We start from the raw sequence: 20,374 nt of genomic DNA on the forward strand, positions 1-20,374 counted from the left end.
GCGGGTAGCTCTTCAGCTTCATACTTAATTTAGTAATTTGGTTGCTTGCAAAAACTATGTAAAGAATAATATATGACTGAAATAACACAGATATTCACTGCAGGCCAAAGCGGCTACATTTCTTATCCTAAGGAATAGGATAGATTGCTTATACGGTAAACTATTGTTTTTAAAAATAACCTTGTAAATTACTTCTTTAATGTGGCAAACTGTGCCTATGTCACAACATAACCCATAAATTCATATGCCATGCAATCGAGGGGCTTGTGGTTATAAACACCTTTAATAAGAATAATTAATAGGAAATAAGGGGTACCAGTTTCAAAGCAGCCTAAGTTTTAAGACATTCCTTGTTAAAGACTGTTTTAATATTAAGGCCTGTGGCACATGGGCTGTATCTTTGCATTTTTTAACTGGCTGAGAAACACCAAACCCGGCCAAGGTGCATGTCATTAGTTTAATGGAAACTTGGTGACGGGGAATTTTTAGCCAAGGGACACATATTTAGGGGCAGTACACACATAGGCATCCAAATACGTAATAACTTTGGACCTATTGCCTATACCATGTATTATTCACTTAATAAAGGTTGTATTGTTTACACCGTATAAATCAAAATACTCTATTCAACACTTATATACAGGAATAGATGTAGCCATATTACTTTCTTCAGCTCTCCTCCTGTGGTACCTTCTCCTAGAGGTCTGATGTGGAGCTGCACTCACAGCCCACTGTACATGTTTCAGCCATGCCACCGCTTGAAATGACCAAATAAATGGGATATGTACCTTCATGGTTAACTGTGAGTGCATCATCCTTTATCTGTGTTTGAATCCATGGGAAAAAGTTCCAAAGTAGGAAAGCAACATAACAGTTAGCTCCAGTTTATTTCTCTGTATAAAAAAGAGAAAGACAAAATATTCTGTAGGGCTGATTTAAGAACATAGGTGCTACAAATAAATTGCACCCAATCAGATCTCTGCTTTCATTTTCCCCCCTGTAGGCTGATATCTGATTGGTTATGTTCATATATCAGCCCCTGGGTGCCTAGCTCTTCTATTATAATTTACCTTCAATTTACAGACAAACCCTATTTAGAAAAAGGATTTATTTGCTGCCAGTTAATAAAAGAGAAAGAAGAAATATTCTGTAGGGCTGATTTAAGAACATGGGTGCTACAAATAAATTGCATCCAATCAGATCTCTGCTTTCATTTTCCCACCTGTAGGCTGATATCTGATTGGTTATGTTCATATATCAGCCCCTGGGTGCCTAGCTCTTCTATTATAGTTTACCTTCAATTTACAGACAAACCCTGTTTAGAAAAAGGATCTATTTGCTGCCAGTTAATTTATACAGGTATGGGATCCGTTATCTGGAAACCCATTATCCAGAAAGTTCCGAATTACAGAAAGGCTGCCCCCCATAGACGCCATTATACACAAATAATCCAAATTTTTAAAAATAATTTCCTGCTTCTCTGTAATAATAAAACAGTACCTTGTACTTGAGACAAACTAAGTTATAATTAATCCTAATTGGAAGCAGAGACAGCCTATTGGGTTTATTTAATGTTTACATGATTTTCTAGTAGTATTAAGGTATGAACATCCAAATTATGGAAAGACCCGTTATCCGGAAAACCCCAGGTCTCGATCATTCTGGATAATAGGTCCTATACCTGTACCACTTTCTTATAATGAGTGCAAATCCAGTTACCAGGATTACATCATGTGACATAACAAGAGTGCCGAGATGTCATCAGCCACTACTGTTAAAAACAAATAGAAAACATACACTGTTTTAATACAGTTGATTAAACAACTACTGTAAATAAGATATTGTAGAGCACACTCAAGGTAAAAAATATGGCAGCTTCCTCTTGAGTTTATATACACCAGGGGTGTTCTTTTTCCACAGTTAACTGTGCATTTATATTTTAAAGTCTGCTTAAGGTTAAAGCCTTTTAATAAATAGGCTATATTCTTTCTTTGAGAAGAAACAACTGTAAGTGGACAAATAGTTGCTGCTGGAGCCTCCTCTCGGCCATCTTATAAAAGGTGAAATATCTTTACCTCTGCCATCCACCTTAAACAACCTCCTCTGTCATCTTTGTTGCTGCTTTCATTAGACAGTAGCAGGGCCATGGATGATTAAGAAGAGGAGAGATAATTATGTGTCAGGATGATGTAGTCAAACTCTCTGGTTGGGTGAAGGCAACGGAGTGATTCACAGCGCCAGCTCTGCTCGACGCGTTTGAAACAATTCTATTCTCCCAGGTTTATTGAAAGAGTTAAGGGGAATCAGGCAGATTGTTTTCCTTTGTACGGTTTGGTGGTTGCCAGTTGTAGCGATTGGTAGCCACATGACAACATGTCCGCACAGCTAATATTGTTTTCATAGTTTATATTCCAGGATTTACAGCCTGCTTGGTTTGCCGTTGGGGTTATTATGACTGACTGACGAAGCATCATTACGAGCAACAGTGCTGCCATTTCTGTTTTTATAGATTTGTTAGGTTTTTTTTCCGAGTTGACAGGGTACAAATAGCTTTGCTTTCAGGTGTTGCAATGTCTGTAATGTTAATAAACTGCCTGTAATGCTTGGGAGTAGGAACTGCAACCCATGAAATATTGGTTGGGCCTTGAAACATGGTCCAGTTTAGAAATGACCATACTTTGGCCTTCCAGTTATTATCGGGCAGCCCCGGGGTCTGCTGGCAAGGGATGCTAAGAGACATCTGTATTTACTGCATGAAAACCTATGGTAAATAATATACGCCGTGTATGTGAATTTACATTATGGATGTTGTTATGCCCTCTCCCAGGGAGCTTACAGTCTAAGGTCCCTTTTACACACACACGATGGTCACCTTTATTAGAAGGCAATTAACACATCTCTATGTTTTTGGTGCATGGAAAGAACATACACCTACACCTTGCAGCACCCAGGTCTAAATCAAACTCATTATATATTTAACATGGCTCAAAAACAGGAGGTTATTGGTCAGTTCCCACAACCCTTTCCACTGTTTTCTATTTATTAAAGTTCTATACAGTGTTGTACAGTAAGTGATTTATTAGTCAGTCCCCCCCAACCCCTGGGGCTTTTTATTTATGAAAGTTCTGTACAAACGTTTTGTACAGTAAGAGGTTTATTGGTCAGTCCAATGCTTGTATCCATTTTCACACTCAGCAGCACAAGTATGATATGGTAGTAATGTAGCAGACTTAGGTAAGATTTTGCTGGAATAAACGGTTATGCGTGTATGATGTCATGCTGATGACATCTGAATGATATGCTAATGACACAGTAACAGCAGTGAACCCCATGGCTTTATTTAACTGATTAGTAGTCCTTAAACTTTGTATTAGGGTCAGGGGCGATCCTGGCCCCTCTGCCGCCTGAGGCAGCAGCAGTTGCTGCTGCCCCCCCTCCCCCGGAAATTCGCTCTTAAAGTAACAGGAGCAGCATTTTTGCTGCCCCTGGTACCTAGAGGGGCGCTGCCGCCTGAGGCAACAGCCTCAACTCGCCTCATTGGCGAAGCACCCCTGATTAGGGTCAGGGCACACAGGCAGATTCGGGGATATTAGTCGCCCAGCGACAAATCTCCTCTTCTTCAGGGCGACTAATCTCCCCAAAATGCCTCCCCTGCCTTCGGGCGACTTCAGAAAATGAACTGCGCTGAGTGCCATTCCGCTGGCGATTTACATTTTAGCTGGCGGGATGGCAGGGGAGGCAGTTCAGGGAATTTAGTCCCGAATCTGCCTGTGTGCCCTGACCCTTAAAGGGGAAAGTCTGTTGTGTTTATATGTTTTTCATGAAACATTTCTGCTAATCCAGGGGCATCACCACCATTTTCCACAGTTCACCAGATAGCTTCCCAGTTTGCATAGGAATTTTAATATCCTCTGGAATATTGTCTTGCCACCCTGTGATACAGTAAATTATTAGAAAACACTTCACTGTAGGTATTATTCTGACTTGAATTATGGGAGGGGGGATGGGGTGTTGCTGCTAGGGTCAGGCTCACTAACACATGCACCTATAACAAATGAATCCACAGTTCTGTCTGGAGAACAGTGGTGGTGCTGGGCTGGCACTGACTTTGCGTGCTAATAAATACACCTTTTCTTTAGTGTGTCTGGCGCTTTCTCCCTGGCACTGGCAGCCAAAGTCATTTTGGCACTTCCACTTTCTGGCAAAATAAATATTTTATCCCAGTGGTATTTAAAGGAGCCCTCTCGCTGTTCTTGCAACTGGCTTTCCAAAGCATTTGTCTCTCTGGCATCATTAATGTCCCTTAATGGTGCTCCTTGTCTGTCTCCTGAACCTTCTATCATTATGTAGTTGGAAACATGTGTATGTGTGACTTTGCCATTTATTGTTCTTAAAGGGTCCCCTGGAATTAAATCTGTACTTTTTTGGATGATAATTAAGTCTATTGTAAATATTTTAGGGTTTGAAGTGTATCCATGCTGTCATAGGGCAAATAAACATGTTGAGTGGTGTATCATAGATAGTTTATTAATGTATTTAATAGGTCTTGTACCAAAAATATGTGGTATATGTTGAGCCCGTGGCACTCAATGAAAAATACATTTTCTAAGGAAAATCATTTGGGTTCACAAGTTGATCATTACTATAACATCTTATTCAACAGTATCTACTGTTGCAATATATTCAATAAGCCAGTGTTAAAGGAACTTCCTTATTTATATATTTCATTTATTCCCAGCTTTCCACTGCATGCGGCCACATTGCTTGCCCTTGATAAAGCAATAAATTCTTTAATCATTGGCCTCTGTGAGTAAAGCAGTATGATAGCTAATATTCATGAAATAATTATAATGAGAAATGATTAATAGTATACACATGAAACATGCTAGACACTTGTATCTTAATTGTAAGGTCAATAATTTGTATCTTAATCCCATCTTTGTCAGAATTTGAGCACATATTTCAGAGCTGGGATTGAGAGCATTGCTCTTGCTGATAACTTTGGAGCTTTCTGTGTAGTCATCTGAGGTCACAGTCATTGTTTGTGCTCATGAAAAATGGCAGTTGGTTTTGGTTTTGTCTGTGGCCAAACTATGGGTTTGTTTATGGAGTGTGCCATATTGATGGCAAATGTATACTACTGTTCCAGTTCCCAGTATATAAAAATATAATGAAAATATGGCAAATACTTTCGTAACCACTTCCTCCCACACTCCAAAGCATACAAGCAGGTTAAGGGGCTCCTGATATAATTGACCACAGTATGTGATTAGATTATAAACTTCTGGGCAGAGACTGGTGAATGATCTCTGTATAATAGAATGGAGAACCACCTAAACAAACATAACACAGAGTTGAACTGGGAAATACATTCCAGCACAGATAGGATTGATAGGATTGCCAACCTACCTGGTGGTCTGATGATGCTGGGATTGTAATTCAGCAGTTAAGGTTAGCGGCCCATGCACTCCAGAGAAGCGATATGCAACACACAGCATCTCAGCTTTTGTTAAACTACAATTCCTAGAATTACTTGGCTGCTTTTGTCTGTCAATGGATTCTGGGAGTTGTAGTTGAACACCAGGCTGCTGGTGGACACTCTGAGTCTGTAGTGATACCAGTGAGCTTAATAAGAACTATGTTCATGTGAATAGAAGCAAGGCAATTATTTACACACAATTTAGCACACACTCACTCTAATATGTCTAAATGTTTATCCCTCAGTATTTATGTGTGTGTACCACTTGCAACAGCTGTCTGTCCCTCTGGCATTTTCTCTGTCCTTCTGTCTCCCTGGCACGGGCATTCTCATCTCCCTGTGCTTTTGTGTGACTGACAAAGCCTTGCTCTTATGTCTGCTCAGATGTGGCTCAGTTTAACCCTTGCCTTCCAGGGGGGACAAGGTTGCGCTGCCTCTCAGCAGACAGACGGTTAAAGTACACAAATGCCTATTCTTTTACTCTGAAAATATTTGCTAATTTTTTATTGCCCTTGGGAAATGTCTGGATCTGTTACTAAACTATAGATATATACCGGTATGTCTGTTCAGACTTGGTGAGATAAGAGTTCACAGGCAAAGAGCAAAAAGAGAAATGAGGGATTGATGGAATAATCAGTATAAGTAATATTGCATGGGTTAGAGAAAGGAAGGATTTAAAATTGCATGCCACAGTTGTTGCCATGCTGCTGTTGAGGAACTACAATTACCATCATCCTTTGCTAGTCACTGGAACTTTTAGTCCAGCAGATATTGATAGGCCTCTGTGATATTTTTTCTATTTTATGGCAACATATTGATGAACTTTCAGTGAGTCTGAACTCCACCATTTCCCATGATACTCTGCCACCCAGTGGACTTGTGCTACAATGTCCAACTCTGCTTTGTAACCATAAACCAGTTGCCATCGTTCCACCATTTGTGGTACTACAGCTCCCAGCATCTTTATGACCATTTGCAGCTGCTGGTAGTTGTAGTTTACCTAGAGCTGCAGGTGCACTCATTGGTTGTTCCTGCTCTACGTCATGGAGTCTGGTTAAATTGGGGTGTCTGGGGGATAAGGAAGGGCATGGAGGTAGGTGATAAATTGCAGTGTTAACAAAACGCATCCTAGCAGCAGCATTAAAAAAAATCCAGACAGACCTGGCATGTGACAGCATTAATTCATCACAGCCCTGGTTCTTTCTTCATGTTCCTATTATATTTGTTTGTAAAAGTGGAAATCAATTTTGAAGGTAATTTTCTGGAAAGAATGAAAAGGAGGTGGGAGGGCAGAACAAGACAGAGAGGGCAAAAAACATAGGAGATATTTAGGCCAGGCACAGCCCAGGGGCAGCTCTTGGCAAGGTGAGAGAAAATTGCATATTTAATCTCTATCTATGAATCTCTTGTTCCTGCCCGCCTCCTGCCAGAAAACAATGAGGGTTTTTTTTTATCAGTGTAAACTATGCAGTGGTGGTGCACCAGAGCAGAATATATATTCAGGGTCACTCACACAAAGAAGGCATATTGGCTGAGGATGATGGGAAATGTAGTCCACAACAATTCAGCCTTACATTTCCAGATTTCCACTGTTTGCAGAAATTCCTGGTTAAACACATTCCTTCTAATGCTGAAAAGAGGAATATGCACTTTGAATTATCATCCCACTGAGCTGCCTGAAGCTTTACATGCAGATTTGGAACGTTAGGAAGGGCTTTTCAAATCAATTAAATATTTTGACCTCTTTACTTTCTACCAGTGGTAGTGACATACTGTAGTAGTTGAGTTTGAAACAACACTCATATCCATCAAAGTCAGTCCATAGTCATGCCAGCAGAGCAATATCCATTCCATATAAAATCCCCAGAATTTGTTCTCTAGAAAGAGTTCTGGGAGTTGGAGGAAAAACAAAGGTATTCATCCAAGGCCAGAGCCTTTAAAAATACAAATGCTACTTTATAATAAATAAAAAGTCTGCTGTGGGTTGTATGGTGGTATTTGTAGTACAACAACAACTTCTAGTGGGCTCGTTTTTATTCTGATCCAGCCTTTCTGCACTCTCCAGGTCACCCTTTATTTCTGCTTCCAAACTGCCTTTTAATTTTTACTGCTAAACACTGAACAAAAACTTTGGGTTGACTCATTCAATCCAATATTGGGTATCACAACCCTAGTTAATAGCTGCATTTAATTCTTCAATAGGAGGGGGAAGGTATAGCTTTATGTGCATCTTTGTGTATTGGGGGTGGGATGCAAAATATAGTATCTTGTCACTGCTTCTTCTGCAGGCCAGCTAGGACGTCGTCTTGCGAGGTGACATTTGAATTTACAATTCCGCTGAGAAAAGCTATTAATTCACAAATTAACATTTTTCCCTCTCTCTCTTTCTCTCTCACCATCTCTGTGTCTCTCTCTCATTCTCTCCCTGTAACTCTCATGGATGTGCAAGCAATTGAAAAGACAAAGGAAATAGCCTTAAGGAACTGACTTTACTGCTAGTCTGTCTGTGCTGAGATTGCTACCAGTGCTGCTAGATATATAAACCAATTACCTGAGAAGCTCTGTGCATGGCGGACTCATATTACCTCCTTGTGTGGGCAGAGGAACCATCTACAAAAATAACCTTCTTCCTCTAGTTAGTCGGAGCCAGTAGGACCCATCTCCTAGTCCAGAATCACAGCATATTAGCATGCATTCTTCTGGTCATTTGGACCTTATACAATATGGTGGTGGTAACATAATTATTAATTTGCTAAACCCTATCCGATTAAGAGCTAGCTTGTGGTAGGGTATAATGGTTTAACATGAAACGTACAAAGGGGTAAATGACTGATGGAATTATATGAAACCATTTGAGTTACTCTGTACAGTGTAAGATAGGTTCTGCTATATTTAAAGGGATACTGTCATGGGAAAAAATTTTTTTTCAAAATGAATCAGTTAATAGTGCTGCTACAGCAGAATTCTGCACTGAAATTCATTTCTCAAAAGAGCAAACAGATTTTTTTATATTCAATTTTGAAATCTGACATGGGGCTAGACATTTTGTCAATTTCCCAGCTGCCCCAAGTCATGTGACTTGTGCCTGCACTTTAGGAGAGAAATGCTTTCTGGCAGGCTGATGTTTTTCCTTCTCAATGTAACTGAATGTGTCTCAGTGAGACATGGGTTTTTACTATTGAGTGTTGTTCTTATATCTACCAGGCAGCTGTTATCTTGTGTTAGGGAGCTGTTAGCTGGTTACCTTCCCATTGTTCTTTTGTTTGGCTGCTGGGGAAGGGAGGGGGTGATATCACTTCAACTTGCAGTACAGCAGAGTGATTGAAGTTTATCAGAGCACAAGTCACATGATTTGGGGCAGCTGGGAAATTGACAATATGTCTAGCCCCATGTCAGATTTCAAAATTGAATATAATTTGAATATAAAAAAATCTGTTTGCTCTTTTGAGAAATGGATTTCAGTGCAGAATTATGCTGGAGCAGCACTATTTACTGATTCATTTTGAAAATTTTTTTTTTTCCCATGACAGTATCCCTTTAATTATGATTGTCCACCAGAGGCCACTGTCTACTGGAGTCAGTGGATGAGAATTTAAATGTAGTTGCTGTGAAACAGTATGACAACTCCAACTCATGTAAAGAGGGGCAGTAGATATGCTTGACTGTTTTATTGTCCATAGGGCTTATTTATGAAGCAGGTTGATACTAAATCTGTCATTTTTACTCACAAAGCAGCCTCACTGCCTATAATTCCAGTGTAATTTTGAGTGCAATTTGCCAATGTGGATGCAAATATACTGCATTTTTATGGAATCCATGTGGGTGCTGAGCACTAGCATGCTATTTGTTAGGTACAAGTCAGTTATGCGTGGAGTTGCAACATGCTAAAGAAGCCCTTAGAGGAACATCTCATGGCAGGTGCAAATCCAAGGGAGATTTGCCTTTGTGCACACTATACTGTACGTTGAACCTTGTGCCTAATAAGGTGCAAGGGCCAAGTAAGAAAGAACATGGATTGGCACAAGTGCCTGAACAGCAAGTGGATGAAGGCAATTTTGCTCATTTGTTACTCTAAATGAGCACACGTTTGTGGACAAATAATGTTATTGTGAATCCTATTAATAAAGGACCTATAGCTTGTTATATAAACAGACTTTTGGAAAAAAAATAGCTGGCTTTTTAATCTTTCCCCTTTTCAATAGCTTTGCCATTAAGGGCAAATTTTTACCTGCCAGGTGGCAACACTGGTTCCTTGCCAAGAAAAACTGAACAGTTATATTTAATTTTTCTTGTACTTTTTATTCCTCTTTGGATTTGTTTACACTTCAGACAGGTCTGGCCCTTCTGGCTCGCCCAAACAATAATTGCCTATTGCTTCAAGTGCTCTCATTATCTGGGTATTTTCACTATCTCAATAACGCGGTTAACTTTTTTTTTGGCTAAGAGATCTGCATTAGATACTTGATTAGCACTTGATAAAACTTTAATAGTCTCGATGGCACTTTTCAGGAGCTTTGTAAGCAGAGCCCATGGGATCTGCAAGTTTCCTTTGGCCTTGTCAAGTCCTAGTCATTAGACGGGAGTCTCACTTACTAAAAGGAAATCTCTCCAGTTCCCAGGATCACCGGCATCTCAGACGTATCACTCATCAAAGCCCAAAATTATTAGAGTTTCCCCCCCTCCCTTTTCAAGACTTGCTTATTTGGACTCTTTGTGCACCTAAGAAACCTTGCAGTTCCAGTTAAAGGGGAAACAGAGGGAGACAATCACTTCACATTAAGTTTTTGTAACTCTTTTCTGCCCTCTGTGCGTCCCTGTGGTTGCTTACGGGAAAGGAAAAGACTTGTATTGTCTTATGACTACTTGTAATAAAAACTCACCTGCTATTTAGCTGAGGGAAGGAGTGTTAAGGAGGAGAGAGACCCTCCCACATTCCTGAATATGCTGTTGATGTTCTGAGATCCCCCCTGACTTAGGTGAGTTATCTTCCCATCCCACACACTGTAAGAGATGGATAAAAATCACCAAAGGAATCAGCAGGCAGTGCCAGTAACTCAAACCGCTCTGACCGTTCAGTGAACCTAAACCTGGTGACCTTGACAGCACTGCAAGGCGGCCTCAGAAATCCCAACCTTTTCAGAGATGTAGACAAACCGGGGCTCGTGTTCCCTCTTTAAGAGAACATCACAGGAGACTCCAAATAAGCCTGTAGTTTTCCATTCCTATTCCCGATATGCTTGTTGTGGTAAATATGTATTCAAGGAGCTCTATAAGAACAGGCTGAAACTAGAAATCTATTAATGCAGAAACAAAATGAAAACTGGATATTGATTCAATTCCCTAGATTAGATCTTTATTTACCGCTTGGAATTTGTATATAATGACTGGAGTTATTTCATTTCCATATTAGGGAAATTGAACTTCATTTATGCTCCAAAATTCCTTGTTAGAATATGGGAGATGGCATTGCTGTATTGCTGGAACTTTCTGATTAATGGGGTTCAGGAATAGAACACCCCATACTTGAATATGCATAACTTATATTCTATATTGTAACTTGCAAACCCTATCTATAGAGGATTTGAAAAGTTTAGTTATACAGGTATGGGACCGCTTGGGACCTGGGTTTTTCTAAAATTGGATCTCGATAAATAAACCCAATATGATTGTTTTGCCTCCAAGAAGGATTAATTATATCTTAGTATTGGGTCCAGTACAAGGCACTGTTTTATTATTACAGAGAAAAAGGAAATAATTTAAAAAAATTTGTTATTTGCTCATAATAGAGTCTAGGGGGGCTGGCCTTCCCGTAATGCAGAGCTTTCAGGTTACTGGCTTTTTGGATAACTGATCCCATACCTGTACCACATGGTATATTCAGAGGAATAATGCCATATAAGTGGGTAGCATCTGAGTAAACACAAAAAGCTGCACACTTAAAAATAATCTGAGAAAAATGCACTATTTGAAATGTGGATGTGTAGTGTACTGTTGCCAACAGGTTATATCACACAGTTAGACTGAATATTGTATGACAGCTGTTAATATGGACTCAATGACAAAAAGGCACTAAATTATATTTCATAGCTCTGCAAAAAGAGGCAGGGATGCTATTGGTTAAATACAAGTTGCCGTCATGTCAGGGGGATACAGCATGATGTACTCATAAATATAGTTCTACAGAAATCTCATTTAAACACCTCAGGCTTCATTGAAGCCTCTCAGATATCAGATGCTCTTGGGGTTTAATGTACCAGTTTGGGATAATATTAAGCCATTTATACCGGAAGTATTGGGCTCTGGGAGACCACGCTGACCCAATGCTAATTGATATATGAAACTAGATCTCTGTTGCTGGGTTCTGAAGGAATATTGAAGGGTAAGTATCCATAGGGATATGCATGGGAAGAGCGATATAGTTATATAAGTTATATATAGTCTACTTTTGTCTGAGCCTCACTTCAGGAGAATGTATTGGTTCGAAAAGCAGGACATGCTAGCAACATTCCGTTCTGACGTAAAGTAAACTAGAAAGATTTAAGGATAGCCAATTATGAATTTTGAGGGTTTTTTTTCCACGATAAGGATTCAGCGTCTTGTGTGTTCAGAAATGACAGCAGACAGGCAGAGGGGATAGCTTTATGATTGAGGATCCTAAAGCAGAGAATCCTTCATGACTAAGAGATAACATACACAATCATAACTTCAATTACAGGGTAACTCCTTTGAAACAAGGGCCTGCTCCACAGTGTGTGTGTGTCATAAATTGAACTCAGTGCTAAAGGAAGCCAGTCTAATATTTATATTATATGCTGCTCTTCAGAAAAAAAGCTGTTCCCATCAGACATAATCCCTTTTCTAAGTGTAATATTTATTTTATGTATTTATGCAAAAGATAGAACCGGTAGACAAAAGGCTCATATATTACAGACACAAAAGGATTTGTGAATTGGGCTTTGAGCACATGGAGAATTAAGCCTGCATTAAATATCAGAGGCAGGAGACTTCATCTATTTACTAGGCCTCACGACTTGCTGTGTATGTCAGACAACCAGAATGAAGTGCTGAAAAAAATGAAAGTGTGGCAGTGTCAGCTCTCGCCGTTGTTCGACAGTGTAAAATTAAATTAATAAAGCCCCCAACACAGGAAAACATAACAGGAAATTAATGGCCCCTACTGTCGCTCCTGATGCAGTCATTTGCAACCCTGCTTTCCGCACCAAAGGCTTCATAAATGCAAGCAGTTTCTCTAAACAAGCATAGTTAGAGCTGCATGCTATGTAATTTTTCGCCTTCTTTGTGTCCTTGCATCTAACGAAACTGGCATTTTCAGATTGGCTTGTGAGGTGCTTTCAGGCTTACTCATGTTCCACAGTGTATAGGCCTGAAGGTGCATAGTCACTCAACCTCATGGGTCACAAACCAGCTTTGCTTCCCCAAGCACTCTGCTAACTGGCACAATTCACCATGGATATTTACTTCTTTCAAAGAAGATCCCAGAATTCCTTGCTATCTAATACATTTTTTTCTGATTTAGAAACTCCAGTATTCCAGTGTCTTTACTTATACTCTAACGTAAAGGCCGTTGTGTGTGTGTGTGTGACTTTTCCCCTGCATGTTGATAATAACTTATATGGATTCTATCATAGTTTTTATGGTTTACTTTTTATTTCTAATATACACTGTTTACATTGCAAATAATTGACTCTACCACTTAAAATGTTATTCTTGAACAGACAAATGTATTTTTTTAGCTGTTATATTGGTCTGGAGCAGCTACCTTAGGTCGTTGTGCCTGATTCTGAGCTTTGAGAATGAGCCAGCACTTCAGGATGGAACTTCTCTGAGACAGCTATTTCTTCTCCCTTCTCATTGTATTTAACCACAACCCAAGTTGTGCTCCCTAGCCCCACCTAGTAGTAAACTTGAGAATAGCATGTCGAGGGAGCACTTTTAGCAATGCAAAAGGTGTCAGGGAGATGCTATCTGGTTAGCTGCCCATTGTTCTGTTGATAGGCTGCTTATGGGCTACTGGGGGGGTGTGAGATCACTCAACTTGCAGTGTAGCAGTAAAGAATGACTGAAGTTTATCAGAGCACAAGTCACATGGTTTGTGGGAACCTGGGAAATGGACATCATGTATAGCCCCATGTCAAATTTCAAAATTAAATATAAAAATAAATCTGTTTGCTCTTTTAAAAAGCAGATTTTAGTGCAGAATTCTGCTGGAGCAGCACTAATAACTGATGCGTTTTGAAAAAAAAGAGATTCATAGAGATCACCTGGAACAAGTTTTTAGCATTTCAGTGGGCCAATACTGTATGGTTGTTTATGGGTTGATTTTTAGTCGGATTTGGTATAATTTAACCACACATTTGTATTAAGTGCACTGAATAGTCTGGCCAGCAATTGGAAAGAATGTGTGCCCCATGATATTTAAGGTTTTCTGATAACCTCAGTATGTGCCTATGGGAGGCATTGATGATGAAACTGTAGCACTGGTTGGGGCAAAAAGCAAAATTGAACCATATTGTTCAGTGGTGTAACTATTGAGGAAGCAGGCCCCTTGGTTATTTCTTGGGGGCCCCGGACAACCGGGTCTGCTTCTTCTAACGCCAGAAATTGTTCTTTATATGGACGTCTTCATTGTCTTTCTAAACACTGCTGTCTCATTGCATTGGGTTTGACTTAGTACCATATACACACACACAAAAGAGTTGAAAGTGAAGAATAAATGCATGAGTATCATAGATCCACTTGTGCTACTGTTGATTTCACCTGTGCTATTATTGCTTATCCTGAAGATATTCACTGTTAGTGGGAAGGTGCCAGTGTTGCAGTGTTCATAAATATACTGTATGTACAGATAGGTAGATAATGTGAATTAACCAATCAGAACAGACTGTAAAAGAACTAAGTCACTTACATAGCCACCTGATTTTTAAATATGTGTATTTTTCTTTTAAGCCTGTTGTCAAGTCCTGAAACAAATAGAACCCCTTAGAAATCAGGTACTCCAGCAACTGAATTTTATGTCTAGGTTCCCTTTTTATAAAAGTGATGGGAAGTACTGTAGGCGCTGATGCACCATTTGTAACAATGAAGGATAGAAAGATCAAGACATGTCGGCCAGCTGGGAACATCTAGATCCCGTTGTTGACTCTAATTGAATGAGTTTATAAGTAACCGCGCAGATAAAGAGAAAAGCAAAAGTTCAAACACTGGAGCAGCAAGTACTTGGGTAAAGGGATGTCACGGTTCATTGGATTTGAACTCTGTCCTTGAAGTAGACAACATGGTAACTATAGGAAAACACCGTTATTTTCCTTCAATTTCTCATGTCTACTTCTCATCTACTTTTTTTTTTGCTGCTGTTGTTTATGGATAATGGACTTCATCCTGTTATTCCCGATAAGCATTTCTGAGACAAGTTTGTATTTCAGTAAGTTTAGCCTATAGTTAGCCAAGCTTCCCTTTGTTTGTTCAGCTTCCTAGGTGATAGCATACCATTTGTCTTCATGCATAACTTATTAGGTTTGTCTGCTCACTAACTGCCGGACTTAGTGTATTCTCTTAAGCATCATTGAACCACGCTACGAAGCTGATTCAATCTTGCATGCAAAGTTACAACTGGATCTAGACTGAGGCTTGTTATTGTATTTAAATTTATGTTCGGATTTCATGCTGTTTGCTTAGTATAAATGAGAAGATATTCCACTCTTTGTCACTGCCACTGTCTTATAAAGAAACCCATGGCAATAATACCAAGATCATTATCAATTCAACCCAAAATTTGGGAAAACAGGCTCAAAATGAAAACATTTAAAACTATCCTGGTAATATGGAGTCTCATGAGTCTTGAATTAGTGAGTGGTTTCTTTTAATTGAATTATTTACAGCAAAGGATTCATTACCCTATGAACTGTATTAGTAATGCTAATATACCGCAATGCCATGTTGGTATTGCCAGAATATTATCTATAAATAAAGCTTAGATGTTAGAAAATAATTGAACTAAAAAAAGTGTTTGAAAGGTGAACTGCCCCTTTAATTGGTCAGGCAGGTTGGCCAGTTTTTCCAATAATGCCATATTTGCCGCCTTGAGGTAGTAGTTCTTAGAGACCATCCTGCAATTATATTGGTCTGTCCTAACAGTCAAATTTTCCAATGGTAAATTAGGAAACTGTAGTTCTTTCATAATTGCCCTTAAATACCCTTGTTGGGAAATTGGCCAAAATGGAAGAATGCAGTTGGGTGGGATTACTGTAGGTGAGCCACTATAAGGCCATCATACGATTACTTGGCCCTCATCCTTGGGTCTTTATATTGTCAATGATGTTCTTGCTTCTTCTGTTTTAAATAACTGCTTTATCTTACATTTTTTATAACATATCAGAGCTATGTTATGCATTAAGCAACATGTCATACTGCCTTTCTCCCTGCTCTTCTATGTAGGATTTTGTATGATAATTTGGACACTGTGCATTCTGTTTCATTTTGTAGGGCAAATTATGGCCTATGGTATAGATTTCGCAATATGAAATGTTCAAGAAGGCTAACAGAAAATAAGTCTAGCTCTTCCATTTTGGAAGGACAAGGACAGGTTTGCTCCCAGTCTTGAGCTAATACATTCATGATTAATGAATTTTCTAATAAAACCAGTTAGTGCTCTACCGCATCCTCCTGCATGTTGCTGAGCCAGTGTATTGCACCAGGGCAGAAGAGTGATGGTTAATGTCAGATTTCACAACCAAAGCTTCCTACATCTTTTCCCCTGCACGCAGCATGAGAAGAGGAAAGTCATTTTCTGTTTTTGAAGGAATGAATTATCTCTGTGAAGAAAAACACTGCTACAGTATTGATGACTAGTATTATGATTATATGATGTTGTTGTGCTCTGTGCGGGTATTGGTTTAGCTGTTCTCCTGCTCGCTCGCTTGCTGCTGTGAATGACAAACGCTGGGTTATTGATCGCCTTCTGAACTCAGCCCAGCTGATAGAAGGTAATTAATGACTCCATTTGCCTCAGTACCGACGAGAACAATTGAGTTTGAAACTGCAACAACTGCCAGCGCTATCAAAAGCCCCCAAGGGGGTGTCCAGGAAAGATGCCTGACACCGTCAGGTCTCAATGGGAATTAGGAAGCGTGTGCTGGTAGGTGGAGGAGGTATATGCCTGGAACTGCAAACACCAGCGGAACAAGACAAGACCTTACAATCTGATTAATAATTAAACATAGAAAAGAGGAAAAAACAAAGATTTAGTATATGCGAATAAACAGCAGCATTTGCAGAACCCTTTCATGGGACTTTCATTAAGTTGAATTAAAAAACAAAGTGAATGCACTCTCCACTGCTCTGCCCTGTAACACATGCTTTTGATATTTGTGGTGCCAAAGAAATGGCACCCCACTGTGATGTTATAAAATAGATGGAACATAATAGCTAGATTATTGAATCATTTTGCAGGGTGGCAGGCCTTATTCATCAATAAGCCGTTGTCTCTTTGTAAATGGAATAGAAATGGAAACTGGTTGGCTAGGCTGTGCATTCTAGGCGTTTGTTACTATTATATAACAAACAGGAATTCACTGGTCGAGTCCTGTTCCTGGTAGACTTGTGTTTTTCTTGTTTACTCCCATGCAGTTATTTGAAAACCTAACTCATCTGAAAGGCACAAGTGGAAAGCAATGGTGACTTTAAATCAGTAGACAACTTAATGTATGTAATGTTGTTTCCGGTAGAGCAAATATGCTAAGTGATAATGATAGAGGGCATTTGTTAAGAGGCATTAGATGTGCCAGGTTCCATTACAATAAAACCTTTGTTAGGAAAGGGTTAATGACCCTCTCCCCTCCTGTCCTCTTTCCCTTCATCCCACAATTCTTTTTATATCCCTTCTTTAACACAGGTTTCATTCACCAGGTTCTCTCTTGCCAAAATAAATAAATAACAGGTCTGCCTACAGAGCAGCAATAAGCCCTAAATAGTACTATCAGTGGAACATGATTGATCAATTGAATTCCATAGCAGCTGAAAAATGTGGGATTAAGTAGTGTATTATACGCACAATGAGTTGAGGCATGATGTTCATTTCAAGTTCATTTCGCCGGCCCTCTGCCACCAGATCAGGCAATCAATAGGGCTAGCACATATCATATATCATTGCTCCCAGTGCAAGAAAGGGAGCGCCATAATCTCTCGCAAATTTAGACTGACAGATTTGTCGTGATCTGGAAGGGCTTATTGCATAAATGAATGTGAGAGGAAAAAGCATCTCACACAGAATAGCTTTAGGCAGGTGCATATGCATTTATATATATATAGATAGATATATATACATAAAGAGAGACAGAGGGCATAGATAGATGATTGATACAGTAGATAGATAGATAGATAGATGATAGATAGATAGATAGATAGATAGATAGATAGATAGATAGATAGATAGATACATATTAGATAGATAGATAGATAGATAGATAATAGAGAGATAGATAGATAGATAGATAGATAGATAGATAGATAGATAGATAGATAGATAGATAGATAGATAGATAGATAATAGAAAGATGATAGATATATAGGAAAACAGTTTTTTCCTTAAGATGACCAATATTTGCATGTGTAGGGATGATCATTAAAGATTTATTTTGAAGACTGGAAATACTGGAAATACCATAGAGATACTAGATCCCTGTCTAAGGCCCATTAGGCCAGTTGATGTGGGGTTATTACAGGAAGTCTACTGAACATAAAATAAACTGTCAAGAAATATAATACCACTGACTGTACTATAAATCTACTGTATTTGTATAGTCCACACCAACAGTATGTGACAGCAAGAGGTAAAAAAACTAAATAATTAGGTGCATTCTAGAAAATGGGTTTTAAAAAAATCTGCTTCCCCTACAATATATATAATTTCAGTCTTTTGTTGTGCAGAGAAAACCATTTGTGGATCTTGTTGGGTATATGCGTTAGCTGTATATTATTATATTACAATTATTTACATACATCTCTAAACCTAAGAGCTATTAAACTAATATTAGAATTCTGTCAGAATCTTACGCTCTTGGAACACAAAAGCAAAATAAACACAACCTTGAGCTTGTAAGTATATTTTGCTTTCTTTACAGGGTCAAGAGAAATGCTGTGGACTTGCACTAATCAATATCTGATATTTTACATTAGCTTATGAAGGATACTATTCCATGCTATATAATGTAATATTGATTATATCATATCCCACAATCACCTGCAAAAAATAAGATTTATTGGTTTTAATGTAATCTCCAGGCCTTAATCCTGAAAGAAAAGATTAGTAACATAGCGGTGCCTCATGCAGGATTTGTGCTGTGAAATATGTCTAAGAACGAAAAGAAGTAAACAAATGTATTCTCCGGGTTTAATTATTATTTTTCGTATTTAAGGCAAAATAACTGTTACAATTTTGCCCCCAAATTAACCTTATAGGTTGAATTTGGCAATTATATTGACTAGGAAATGACCGGCATACTACATCTCTGTTGCATAAAGGTGTACAATGTTTTATTTGGCATTACCAAACATTGTAGCATTACTTCCCCTTATTATTCTTTATATTTGTTGCCTTTGCACTTTGGGTAGCCACTGGGCAGTTGCAGGAGTTGTAGAAGTAACTAGAAAGGAAAGGTGATCTCATGATTTCCATTTGATTTCTATATATATGTAATATAGATGGATCTGATGGTTCTGGTCCAAATGGAGATTCCCAAAGCAGTGTTGAAAGTTTACGGAAACATCTACGGGCTGATAACTTCACCCAGCAGCAACTGGAGGCATTAGATCGAGTCTTTGAGCGTCCTTCTTATCCAGATGTCTTTCAGACTGCTGAGCACATCAAATCTGAACAGGTGAGAGAACTGGAAAATATATCAGATAGTGGGCAGCAAGCAGAAATTAGAGAGGACAAACTATTCATTGTTTCCTTTATTCTAATACTCTGTGTTTGCTCAGCTTGAGAGTATTTTTTTCTACTGCCATCCTGTCTTAGTGGCAGTTTAAGATACAGGAGTGACTGAGGACATACTTGGATACGGGTATCCACCATAACCAAACTTAAGTAACTTAAACAGAATTTACATCTTGCTTTCATCTCAATATTCTGCTCCTGCTAGTTTCTAACAGATGCAAATAGGTGCCTTGTCTTTAGCTGTTGGCAGGCAGGGGGCAGGCAGTCTCATTGTATTCGGTTGCATGGCAACAATTGTAGTTTGGGACTACCAAGATCGTAAGCCCAATTGAGCTGCCAGAAGCTGCAGTTAGATGCTGCTGATTTGGTTAATGACTTTCAGTAAGGAAGATTTCTTGTGCAACTGAATGGTGTCCCTGCATCCATAAAGGCCACTTTAGAACAGTTTGGATGCCCTCGATCTGTGTTTATATGGTATTAACCTTATCATCTTTGTAAAAACCCATATATATAGGGTAATGCTGACATACACCTGAGAGTTTAATGTTCTTCCAAAAACAAATACAAAAAGGATGAAATGGATTTGATTGATAAATGCACCCAGTTAATAAAATAAAGAGAAGCAACCAAAAAGCGAGCCATTGAAAAAAAATTTAGGGCAGAAACAAGAGCATGTAATAGTTTGTGTATTGCTTCAGCTGTGGGCTACATGTTTCTACCATAACCTCCCCCCCCCCCCCAAATCGTATTTTTAAGGTTGTTTATCTTAATAAAATATGAAATTAGAGAAAAATTATTTTGACACTGCCCAAAACTATAAAAGAAGAAATGATGAGAAGGCACGCTTGAGATTGGAATTTCTCTTCTCCCAGAGTCCCAAAGTTTATTACAATGGATAACCTTTATTTACTTTCATTAGACTATTAAACGCCAGCACAGTC

The 20,374-nt window shown here is 38.9% G+C and overlaps 1 protein-coding gene across 14 annotated transcripts in view; it reads left to right on the top strand.

Moving 5' to 3' along the window:
- Window positions 1–20,374, top strand: part of pax2.L (paired box 2 L homeolog) — a 62,529-nt gene that overhangs the window by 23,522 nt on the left and 18,633 nt on the right. For all 14 annotated transcript variants that reach the window (XM_018224279.2, XM_018224275.2, XM_018224278.2 and 11 more), the window contains 1 exon segment: window positions 19,199–19,374. In XM_018224279.2, the coding sequence (XP_018079768.1) occupies window positions 19,199–19,374 (176 nt within the window).

This window comes from Xenopus laevis, chromosome 7L (assembly GCF_017654675.1).
Source record: "Xenopus laevis strain J_2021 chromosome 7L, Xenopus_laevis_v10.1, whole genome shotgun sequence".
In the NCBI taxonomy this organism is placed as follows: Eukaryota; Metazoa; Chordata; class Amphibia; order Anura; family Pipidae; genus Xenopus; species Xenopus laevis.